The 13,252-nt window shown below is 38.3% G+C and overlaps 1 protein-coding gene across 1 annotated transcript in view; it reads right to left on the reverse strand.

Moving 5' to 3' along the window:
* Positions 1-7,924: 7,924 nt before the first annotated feature.
* Positions 7,925-13,252, reverse strand: part of cxcr3.1 (chemokine (C-X-C motif) receptor 3, tandem duplicate 1) — a 32,224-nt gene continuing 26,896 nt past the window's right edge. Inside the window, exon 3 of the mRNA XM_028823172.2 lies at positions 7,925-11,478. Within this exon, the coding sequence (XP_028679005.2) occupies positions 10,762-11,478 (717 nt within the window). The 3' untranslated portion in view covers positions 7,925-10,761. The remainder of the gene's footprint in view (positions 11,479-13,252) is intronic.

Raw genomic sequence — 13,252 nt, forward strand, 5'->3', positions numbered from 1 at the left:
GATGATTGACCTTCAAGGTTATTCCTCTTTTTATTTTTATTTTATTTTATTGTAGAATCAACTCTCGGCAGCAGCCAGCAGGGTGCATGCGTAAGGGCGCCGTTCTAATCACTACCATCTTCGCCATCACTTCCCCTACCTCTTCATATCTTAAATGATTCTTGAGGCAAATTGAAGACTTAAGTGCCAGCTTAAGTGAAAAATTAAAGAAAACATACTAAGTAATCGCAACACAAACACTGACTTAATCAGTTTTAATGTGAAAAGATGCTGACGAAAGAAGAGAAGTAGGCCGCTAGGCTGGAGAAAAGAAGAGCTGCTCAGGAAGCAGCAAGCACATCAGCCTCTGAGCAAAGAAATGCTAAACGCACAGAGAAGGAGTATGAAATGTTAATAATACTATGTTTATTATTAATGTACTGTTTTTCTATAAATGTATGTGTATTTTATATGTTGCTGTTGATTTTGGTAATTTAGAGATTTTTTTTCCTTAAGTTATTTCTGTTGGTTTCATTTGTAATTCTGTGCTGTCCCTTTAAATGTTTTCTTGTTTCTTGTACTTTATGGGTGGAGCCTTTGGAGGCGGGGCCACCCTGATGCTCCTGAGCACTCCCTTTTTCTATTTAAGTCTGCAAAGAGGTTTAAGGAGCTGGAGATTTTTATTTTTTTGTGAAGTTTTAAAAATCTTCATTTCTATTTGTATTTACTATCATTTTTATTCTTCTTTTCTCTTTTCTGGGATTATTCTTCTGGTTTCTGGATTGGTATTTGCTTGCTGTTTGATTGCTTGTAAAATTTTCTTTTGTAATGCAGGAAGAAATCCAGAGCAAACAAGCAATTGAGCATATCTACTCCAGACCTTTTGCCAATTTTAGCTTGGCCAAAAAGTCTCTACAATTAAAATTATTTTTATTATATAAATTATGAATAACCAAAAAAAAGTGTCAGGTTGTGTGTTAAACAGAAAACAGAAATTAACTGGACCATAAATTTAAAGGGTAGTTCAATTAAAATACAATTCTCTTAGCCTTTATTTTGCTTTGTGCCTTATACTTGTAGAGGACTGGTATATAACAAAACTGGAACAGTTTCAGTTGACTGTCATTAGTGAGTAAGCCAGCAGTATTAATGAAAGTCATGCTTTACAAGTTCACATAAATACCCCCCAAAAAATTCCAAACTCAAAGAATATGTTTGAAGATATTAATATTAATGTTAGATTTTCATAGTGAAAAATGGCCTGCAATTCTAAAGGGGACCCTTTTGGCATATATCAGGTATATAATTTTAATAGATTAATAAGCGAACAAAATAATAGTGGCAGAGGGTAAAACGTGGGTAGCTTCAATCATAAATACTCATTGCGTAAATTGAACTACTGTCGCTCATTGTTTATTAAAAGAGCTCTTCTGGTAGCATGCATGCAGCAGGTTAAACTTTCAAAGCACAACATCACAGCATTCTGCAAACCTGAGCATCTTGCAAACAGAGCATTCAGATAGCAGCATTGGCTGTCCACACATTTAAAGGCCTACATACAGACACCTTGAAGATAAGCAGTTTTTTATGTACACCATCAGAGCACTTCACTGATTCAACGGTTAATATAAGCTTTATTTTCACCAAACTGTAAAACAATTTACAGTTTCAGCTGTAAAGCAGGGCTTGCCATAAATTCTAAAATACTGAAATTATTCATTTATAGACTATGTGTTATTTTGACCAAACGTAAAATCCTTTTAAGTATCCTTTTAAATCCTTTTAAATAATCCTTAGAGTCAAAGAAGGCAGTGTATTTTAGATACATTTCTCAAAAATACAGTGCATGCTTCAAGAATATTTTTCACATAGACCTATGGAATATTTATTACAACTAAAGTAAGTTTAAATGTAAGATGTACTGTATGTGTTATTGCAATATAAAATTAACATTAGAACAATTCAGCCCGACAAAGCTCACCACTCCTATCCACTTATTTCTTCTAAAATAACATCAAGTCGAGTTTTGAAAGTTCCTAAAGTCCTACTGTCTACCACACTACTTGGTAGCTTGGTAACATGCTTTCATTGTGACGAAAAGGAGTACATTTTGGAGGTGTTGTTTTAATTTCTCTATTTCTACGTTACGCACATAGCACAGTGGTGTTGTGGTCAGTGCTGTTGCCTTGCAGCTGCAGAGTCTTTAATTTGAATCGCACTTTCATTATTGTTTGTGTGAAGTTTTTAACAGTTTTTTGGTACCTCCAGTACTCTCCAATACTCCTAAGATGTGTAAACTAGGTTATTTACCAGCTCTAAATTGGGTCAAAGTATTTTGTCTGGATGGCAATATTTTTGACATTCACTGCAGTTTCTGGATGGTGAATATTAATAAATATAATACAGGGGGTCCTCGGGTTACAACGTCTCGACATACGACGTTTCGAGTTTACGACGCTAACTCCCATTAAAAACTTAAAAAATATTGAGACATGAATATTTCAGTTACGCCGTTAGTGTCGTACTTACTGTGGAATATGGCCGGCACCTTATCCTGGCTAATACCCCCAAGCCGCCAGATGGAGCCATCCCTGCAACATGGAGGGGCCCCGAATTCCAGCAGGGCATCATGGAACTTGGAGTCTTTTATCACAGCCCTGTTGAATACTGTGGGGGCCGCCAGGGGATTCTGCAGGGTGGCTCAAAGACTTGTATTTTCCGTATAACCCGGAAGTACGTCCTAGTCACAGGGACAGAGGAAACGACGTACTTCCGGGCTGAAGAAAAGGAGTTTTCACCCGACCCGGAAGTGTTATAAAGTCACATGGACTGAGGGACAGAAACACTTCCAGGTCAAGGACTTTAAAAGGACTGTGGGAAATCCCAGCAGTGAGCCGAGTTGGGAGGAAAGGTGACTGAGCTGCTGGGAATGGAGGATTGTGTTTATTGATTGTATATTGGGATTATTATTGAGTATTGTGGAGTGGAGGGTGCTTTGTGCACTGTATAATTATAATAAAGTCAATATTTGGACTTTTATCTGGTGTCCGATGCCTTGTCTGAGTTTTCAAGGGGATGACAGCACCCCCTATCTGTCACAGTGGCGCATTCGGCAGGATTCTCTGGCTGTCGGTTTGGCAGAGGACCTGGGGAAAAAAAAATTTCTGTGGACAGAAAACCCCAAGAAGACAGCTTCACGAAACACAGAAACAAATCGCCACAACCCATGTTCACCAAGTCCATCATGGGAAAAAAGAAGGTTAAGTAGAGTGGCAACCCAAGCGGAGGTCCTACGTTCGTCAAAGCCGACGCTCGGAATGAGCCACAGAGCAACTACGCTTGCCGAGAGAAGCTTCCGGAAGAAGACGACTGCTACAAGGTATGTGCCGGGATTAAAATTGATAACATCTTTAAAATAACACATTTTGTCCTGTGCACCTACCTCGGAGAAGGTCATCCGGAGGCTCTGCGGGAGGCAGGAGAAACTTCCGAAGACGGTGGTGCGCTCTTGTTCGAGCAGACGAGTAAAAAGAAGGACTTCCACATATCAGGTGCCGGCGAGGAACATGTGACCTGCCCCGGAGGATTCTGGGAAGGAGAAGGTCCGTGTACCGCTGCAGACGACTTCGCCCAAAAGACGACGGACTTGGGCTTTCCGAAGGGGAAGGGGGAGGCGAGCGAAGTACCGCTCACCCCACAAAAAGGTAAGAAGGTCCGGGAAATTTTTTCAGTTACTACAGTACAGTGTACAGTACAGTATATTTATGTCCTTTTCCTTTTTCTGTAACTTAGTTGTGTTTTATGTTCTAGATTGTGATTTTGCAAATGTATTAGGATAGGTAAGTGACTTACACTAGGGTGTGTTTCAACTTACACCAAAATTCGGATTACATCTCTGTCGTAGGAACGGAACTGTGTCATAACTCGAGGACCCCCTGTATGTATGTACTCACTGAGTAATTGTGGTAACAAACATGAAAACAAAACAAAAAATATTATGGGATTTTTTTCCCCTCTGCAGTTTACAAACATTTTTGCTTATTTTTCCAGAAAGGAAAATATACTTTAGCCTAGTAACACAGGTGGATCTACCATCATCGTGTTCCTGTGACAGAGAGGGTCTTTATCGCCAATTCCCCCTTTCCCGTTTGGTAAAACGGATGAGTATCTGCATGTTGAAATAACTGATTTGAACACACCCCCCCCCACCACCCGAAAAAACAATACAGTATCTGCACGTTGAAATGTTCAAGGGGGACTTCCCCAGCTCAATGAAAATGTCGAGATGACATGTGTTGAAATGATTGAAGGAGACTACTCCCATCGATGAAGCGAACAGATCTCACACCAAAATCAAAAGTGTGAAGTACTGCACTGTTCGCTGAATTATTAAAAGTATGATCAACTTTCTGTTAAGGAGCTAAGTCACCCAGGGGCCTGTGGGGGGTCTTAAACCATTCTTTCCTTGTAAGAATTTGTGGCACAGAAGAATGCTAAAAGGAACGAGTCTCAAAATGTTTCATTGGATTCCACATTCCGTTCATCCCAAGACTTATATTTAAGGTCTGTAGCCAATGCTGCTATCTAGGTGCATTATTTTGAATTTTGTGAAGAAATGGGTTGGAGCTTAAATGGGTGAGGGCAGATATGGCTATGGGCCTTAGTGTGTACAAGCTTCAGCAAGTTCTGATGAGCATGAGTCATAAAGCCTTGGTCTATACACATCTATTTGCAAATCAAAAAAAAAATCAAATTAAATTCCAGATTGCTATTTTCTCATATCACACTTGATGTTTTTGAGGGGCTCAGTGGGTTGCTGAAGATTATTATGAGATCTGGCATTATAGATAGCAAATTGCAAAAATGTAGTAATTATTACTGTGAATCGTGGGATAGACTCAAGCAGCCCCACAACACTGCCCTGAATTACTGAGTAAGGAATATGGATGAATAGGTAATCAAACATGTGGGTACTCACTTTCTTCCATTCAATACTGTTTTAAAGTGATATTTCCCTGTACTTACCCTTTACCTGTTTTCTTCAGGCATTAAGTGTACTCATCAAGTTCTTTATCAGGTTGGTCTATTGTCGCACCTTAAAATTAACACACACATATATAGATATACGCATACACACAGATCCTAAACACAAAAGTACTGTATGAAAGATGTATACACATACACGTTATTCCCTAGCGCTTTAACCCACATAAGGACTGTATGAATAACACATGCACAGTCTGCTTTCCCTAGTACTCCAAGAGACTTACTTATCAGAGGCACAAACAACTCGTGATATCTTAGATATATCTCAGACCTAAATGTTACCTTTGGTCTCCCAGAATATATTCAAACATACAAAGGCTCAACATCCCTGGCTATAGGCCATTTATTGTCTTATTTATTCATAATTTAATATGTTAATGTCATGTTTATTTTTATATGAGTGTATTTAGTTATGTGCCCTGTCTCCTTTAGTTAGAGTTTATAAGGGGCCAGAGCAATTGTCATGTTTTGGCTGGAGGACTGTCCTCTGACTATTTTACAGATCAAAGGTCAGGTTCTCCAATTCAGCATTTAAATTTATATTGTTAACATTATCTGTAAGTATTTGAAGTTCTTGATTTTTTTTATCCTTTTAGTTTTTTAAGCCTTTAAATTAATGGATATTGGAGTAGTTTTTTTTTTTTTTTTTGCTGTAGGTAGTTTCTTTTAGGCCTACCTTTTACCTTTTAATTTTGTGTCTTTTGAAACTCAAAATACAGTAATCCCTCGCTATATCGCGCTTCGCCTTTCGCGGCTTCACTCCATCGCGGATTTTATATGTAAGCATATTTAAATATATATCGTGGATTTTTTGCTGGTTCGTGGATTTCTGCGGACAATGGGTCTTTTAATTTCTGGTACATGCTTCCTCAGTTGGTTTGCCCAGTTGATTTCATACAAGGGACACTATTGGCAGATGGCTGAGAAGCTATCCAACTTACTTTTCTCTCTCTCTTTCTTGCGCTGACTTTCTCTGATCCTGACGTAGGGGGATTGAGCAGGGGGGCTGTTCGCACACCTAGACGATATGGACGCTCCTCTAAAAATGTTGAAAGATTATCTTCATGTTGCTACCTTCTGTGCAGCTGCTTCCTGACATGCTGCACGGTGCTTCGCATACTTAAAAGCTCGAAGGGCACGTATTGATTTTTGATTGAAAAACACACTCTGTCTCTCTCTATCTCTCTCTCTCTGCTCCTGACGGAGGGGGTGTGAGCTGCCGCCTTCAACAGCTTTGTGCCGCGGTGCTTCGCATACTTAAAAGCCAAACAGCCCTATTGATTTGTTTGCTTTTCTCTATCTCTCTGACATGCTCTGCTCCTGACGCGCACTCCTTTGAAGAGGAAGATATGTTTGCATTCTTTTAATTGTGAGACGCAACTGTCATCTCTGTCTTGTCATGGAGCACAGTTTAAACTTTTGAAAAAGAGACAAATGTTTGTTTGCAGTGTTTGAATAAAGTTCCTGTCTCTCTACAACCTCCTGTGTTTCTGCGCAAATCTGTGACCCAAGCATGACAATATAAAAATAACCATATAAACATATGGTTTCTACTTTGCGGATTTTCTTATTTCGCGGGTGGCTCTGGAACGCAACCCCCGCGATGGAGGAGGGATTACTGTATTTCAAACATCGTTATCAGATTTTTTGGAATAAAGATGTTATTTATGGTTTCCTCCCCTTCTTTTTGAATTTTACTTGAGGATTATTAATAAGTGTTTTCAATCAGAGCTTTCCATTTTTTTGAGAGTTGAAGAAATGTCCATTATAAATACAAGGCCTCAGAGTAGCATAACACTCAATTTGGGAGGCAGGACTTTTTGTTAATTTTGAATTCACAGCCTGCAGGTAGTAAAGTCTAAGTCTCTATTTTGGAGGTTTAGGCCTCATTCTGCTTTTTTGAGTCAGAAAATCACAACACACTAAGGCTGCCTGGGAACTTTATCTTATTCTGCATTTTTACAATATTACACTCCCAAACGTGTTCAATGTAATTCACAATTGCAAAGAGCTTGCAGACTGTCTAATGCAAGGTAAGACGTAGACCTAGATGGGAGCAATAGACAAGTCAGAACAGACACCAAGCTGTAACAATGCTCACAAACATTGTTGTTTTTTAGCCAGGGTTCAAATGACATTTTGTAATTATTTTTCTATTTTTCTAATTGTGTATGTTAACACTGTTGATAATTTTGATTCTTTACCTTTCTGCATCTTTTATTATGTGCCATGTGTTTTGTAGGTCATCCCCTAAGAGGCAGGTCCACCTGCCCATCACTGTCATGGGACTGCCCTCAGCTATATAAAGGCTGGGATAACCCATGATCCCTTGCAGTTCATTCTTAATGCACTTGTGATGTGCTGAGTTTCTGTAGTGTTTATCTGTGATTGTGCTTTTTGTGAATTTCTGGATTTTTCTTTTTTACCTTTGTGCTCTATATTTTGACTACTCTTCGGATTTTGAGTTTGACTTTGTTCTCTTTTTCAGTCCCATCTGTTTCCTTTTCTGCTCAACTGCAAGGTCATCATATCTCAGGTTTTTTTCTACCTTTACAGAGTGACACTATCTGCTATCAATCTTCAAACACAAGGGAAAATTTTACTTGCTAGGGTGAACTTAAGGAAGATTCTAATAAAACATTAGAAGGAGTTTAATCATTGTGTGCAGGACTGGATGACCATAAAGAAGAATCATAGAACCACAACAAAAGTACTTACAGTCCAGCATAAGGAAGTGTGGTTAGTCAACTGAGGTCACTACTATCTTGGAAATGCCAAAGGGCTATAAAAAAGAAACTCTGGGAAGGATGATTCATAAGCAGAGGTCAACAAATTGGTATACAGATGTAACATACACTCCAGGTTTCGAAGGAATAAAAAAATGACTGCAGAAAATATATATTCCTAAATTATTTATTGTATATACCATAGGTTTATATTTAAGAGCAAAATTATGACAATGTGGTAAAAACAACTCGAACAAATAAAGATCCAATACATACAAATTTACAATATGAAAAGCTGAAATGATAGTGGAAATGGTTTGTACCAAAGTACAGGCTTCCCCCATTTTGTGAAGCTAATTCATTGCTGAAAATTTCCATAATGGAAACATTTTGTGTTGCCTGACTCGATACACTGCCATTCATTCTTGTTTAGATAACACCAAAATACAGAACAAGTGACAGAAGTAGCTTATTAAAAGCATAATCACGAAAACAAACCTTAATAAGATATTTTTCCTTCATTAAAAATTGTATAATAAGGCTATTTACCTGTATCACTTCACATTTAAAGAAATGGATTCTTGACCTTTAAGGCGCTTTTCAACAATTTCACAATCTTTTCAGAAGCCATAATACTGAGGAGAATGCAACACGTGACAAGTTGACTGAACCACAGGACGTGAATGCAGCTTCAACTGTGAGAATGACTTGGACGGTAATTGCACGTCACCAACATCCTACCCAGTCTCAAATATCTGCCACACTCTAAACATCCGGTCTGTTCCACAGCCCAGTGAAGTGTTTTGAAATTACTGTAAAGATGATTATTAGGGGTCACAACCTGGCTTATAAATGTAATTTCTTGCAACTTTTAATTGGCATCTTAAAATGATCTAAATATGTTTTTCAGAGTTTCTGAGGTCAAGGAATCTAGTGGTTGTATTCATCTGAGTCATGTTTCTTATGAACACAACAACATTGCAGACTGGTTACTGGGACCCAAAGGTTGTGCTTCCTGACATCATTAACATGACATTTTAAAAAGTTGGCACCATGTATACCTAATCATCCAAGATTTGCACTCAGAAAAGAAAAACTTTTGCCATATTTCATATTGTTAGCTCGGTTACAGGATTTTTTTGCCCTCTGATTACGATTTGCATCTCGTTTCTTCGCTCTGGTTCCATTTACCATTTTCACTTTACAGCCTACTGCTCTGTTCTCTGACCATGATTCTGGTTACATGTCCTGGACTTTATTATTTAATTACTGTCTTCCTGATTACAACCCCAGTGTGAATTCTGCATTATCCATGCCATCTCCTGGTTTAATTTTCTATAAAAACTGCTATAACTTTCCCTAGACTTCGTTTTATAACCATGAAAATTCAACTTCATTGCTGTTCATAAATTGAAAAAAGTAACTAATGACTTTGTACACCAGAATTTTAGTAAAACTGTTGTGTATAACATGGGGGAAGCTTGTACTGTAGCAGGTCCAGTAGGGATCGAAAAGTAAGCAAATACAGCATATCCTTAATTTCAACTTTACGTGGTAAAGTCATCTAGCAAATCATTTATTATGATTTTCACCAGCTGTCTCCCCTTTCATTGACCCTTTTAGACAAAAAAGAGATCTACCTTGAATATGTGTCTGCACGCTAAGGTCATGCCCTTGTGGATGGCATTAACACTTTGACAATTATTATGCTTATTTTGGTCAAAGGACCCCATTTCCACTCACCACCATAATTATTATTTTACATCAGAAACATATTTATAGTACAATACTTTGCAGTGACCTGACCTTATGCTCTGTGATGCCAGAATGCAGTTTAGTCTAACTCTTCAAAGCCCTGAAGAAATAGATGGATGGAACACATGGAATAAATCTTCAGATACAAGTAAGACACCCTATCACAATTTTTTTGACAAATTAAATTAATACAAGGGCACTTAAGAGGCTCACAATTCAGATGAATTTCCATCATTCGATCACCACTCGGAAAACTATGCTGTGGAAGAGTCTGCTGCCTGTCTGGTCATTTGAAAGCAGCTGCTGTGGATAAATGTATTGGCCATGCTGGACTGGACTCCTTTTCCAAGATTATTTTTGTGTGTTTCTGTTTTACAATGTCATTCTGCCACCATTATTCTTGGAGGGACTGACAGAAAGGTGTCTATCCGCGTTGAGGTCATTGGGTGCATGAGAAGACCATGACATTAATGAAGAGTTGATTTAGGATGGATAAATGTGGAACTTCTTCAGAGAGCTAAATAGAGGAGGTACTGGACATTTGAGAATCATGAATAGACTCATTGTTCCTGAAGTTAGTATGCCAACTCAGCTTTGTTTAGACTAATAAGATGTTCTTCTACAATAAGCACTTTTCCTTTTTTCACTTTACTGTTTTTGGATGACTGCATCACAACTAGCCAAAAATGCTGCTGATGACTGTAGTTGAGCTTATATGTGCTGAATGGATTCTTTTTTAGTTCTGCTTTCAATAAAGTTTGTTAAGACTTCTTCAGTTGCACCAATAAATTTCACCCAGTACATCATTTCTAAGTCTCATATTGAGCTTTTCATCAACTTCACCTAATAAAAAGAGATATATAAAGCAATTTAGAAAAAGGACTTCTCTTCAGATGATATGCAGTTTCCTCCCATTAAAGAACAACTGACTGATCTTTGAATAGTTTACGGCCTTGGAATCCTATGTCTTCAAAACTTTTCCTCACAATATGAGGCAGGCAACATTAATTATATGTACACTCTTAAAGATTTGAGATTACAGACAGAATCATTGCTAAATATTAAAGCCATCTCAATCAAGCAAAGTGGTGTTTCTCAGTCTCTCTTTTCAAGGCCTTTAATCCTAGTTCACAGGCACCTCCCCACTCTTAATAGAATTCATGGGTTTTGTGTTAATTTCAGATTTCATTTTAATAAAATGAATGCGAGACATATGGCAGAGTTTTCATGTGTCATTGTGGTAATGGCTGTCAGCTCAGAGGCCAGAAAAAGACGTGTCTCCAGACTCGGACCAGGCAGAACTTCTCCGACCAGATGGTGTGGCGTACTTCTTGATGTTGCAGCCCAGTGCATTCATAGCAGTCAGCAAGTTTTTTCGAAACTTCACTCCGACAAAGGCATAAAGAATGGGGTTCAGGCAGCAGTGCATGTAGCCCAGACTGGATGTGATGGTCGTGGCAATATCCAAGGAGTCACGACGTGTACAGGAGTCTTGGACAACACCATGGGTGACAAGTGTTTCCACAAATACGGTGATGTTGTATGGGGTCCAGCAAATAAAAAATGTCAGCACTAGGGCTAGTATGACTTTCATAGCCTTCTGCTTCTGTTGTCCAAATGATCTCCCTAGGGTGTGCATGATCATGGAATAGCAGAACAACATAACAGTGGAGGGAATAAAAAAGCCCAGAATGTGGTAAAGCAACTTGGTGGACAGGCGCCAAGATTTGGCATCCGTGGAGTTATAAAAGTGGATACAGAACATCCTGTCATCCTGCCTGCTTTCTTTGACTGACTCCATGAAGATTAAGTCAGGGATACTCATAAGAATGCAAAAGGCCCACACGCAAAAACAGCTTGCCTGAACTGCAAAAGGCTTCCTGCGACTGTACATCTGCACAGCGTGGACAATAGAGAGGTAACGGTCCAGACTGATACAGCAGAGGAGGAAGATGCCACAGTAAAAATTCACCTGAAACACAAAAGAGAACAGGAATGATATCATTACAACTTTTTTTATCATGAGAAGCTACTGCTGAAAACCAAAACACAGGATGTTGCAGTTATGATTTTAACTTGGCAGTTTGCGGTTTTGTCTTTATTTACTTATTTATTCATGTTTTAATGTCAACATTTCAGAGGTGGTTGCTTTGACCACATGAACCACTGAAAACATGGACTGCATATGTGTGTAAAGTCTTATATATTGGGACCACACACTGTTCTCCATTAGCCAGGAGGTGCTTTGTTGTCTACCTTCAGAAAGTCAGGTAATCATGGGATTTCATACTATTTAGAATCCTGGAGGAATATTAATGGAGAACATGGTCACTTGGTTTTGACAACTATGTTGTTTAACTGTGAGCCATGTATTCAGCTTTTGTCTCCCATGTTTCGTCTCTTCCCATTTACCCATTTGATCTGGAAGCAATACAAAATACCAGACAATGGCTTGTACTTTTCTCTGTCTCTTTTTCTCTCTCGCAGTCTGTCTATTTCATTTGAAAGAAATATCTGCCTCATTCCTAATAAATAAAACTTATTATCTTCTTTATGGAAAGAAATTATTTATGGAAATCCTTTACAACACAACGTTTATTGTCACAGTTTTAATTGATTCCTCATCTGTTTCACACAAGTATCCTATGGACAGGACATCCAATTTATTGCTACTCCTTTACAGGTAAGGTCATGTGAAAAAGAAAATACACATTGTGTTTACGTGCACCTTACAAACCTGGTTATTCACAGAAATCTGGTTTCTAAAATGTCATGTAAACCCTTAGTCTGGTTAGAGAAACCAGGATATTGGTCTCTGAGAAGTCAGGTTAACAGAAGAAGATTTCTCTGTGAATAGCTCAGTTACTTGGGCTTGTAAACCCTTAATCAGGTTACAGTTAAGGATTTTGTAGACTGCGCATGTCCAATGCACACTATCAGCCTGCACATGTATTTGCTTCACACACACACACTTCCAGAAGTGAGAGGTAGAAGACGGTAGAAGCGTTCTCAAAATACATTTCCAGAGGCAAATCCTTGGGCAATCGCATTATTCCTTCTCCTGGCAGAAGCAGTCTGTCTCAATATTTTAGGAATCGCTACATTTATTTTGACGCTAAACTCAGCGTTATTATTATTGCAGCATATGCAAGATACTGGTATGATGGTCCTTGAGAAACCTCAATCACACAGCCAATGAGAAAAAAGTGTGCTGTGTGCTGTCCGGTAACAGAGACATATTAACAAAGTGACAGTTTGAGTAACCATATTTATAAAGTACAAGAAATTTTTCACAGGCATCATGCTTGTTTTCAGATTCACAATGGTTAATGATGGTGTTTAACTCCTTTTTTCACAGTTTAATGACGTCACAGCTTTTTAACAAAGGAGAACTCTAAGAGATTACTTTATTGGGTTATTTACCTTATCCTGACTGGTCACTTCTTGCCTGCCTAGAAACTCTTTACAATACACGGTATATACAGAAAGTCTAAGCCATATATTTAGTATATATACCACATATATTTATATACTTATATATATATACTAGCAAAATACCCGCGCTTCGCAGTGGAGAAGTAGTGTGTTAAAGAGGTTATGTAAACATATATATACATATACATATATACATATATATACATATCTACATATACACATATCTACATATCTACATGCGACTCTTCAATTCCACCAGAGGGGGTAAACGTTGAACATTATTCAAGTTATTGTCTGTTTTTTTTTTTTTA

Source organism: Erpetoichthys calabaricus, chromosome 17, assembly GCF_900747795.2.
Source record: "Erpetoichthys calabaricus chromosome 17, fErpCal1.3, whole genome shotgun sequence".
Lineage (NCBI taxonomy): Eukaryota > Metazoa > Chordata > Cladistia > Polypteriformes > Polypteridae > Erpetoichthys > Erpetoichthys calabaricus.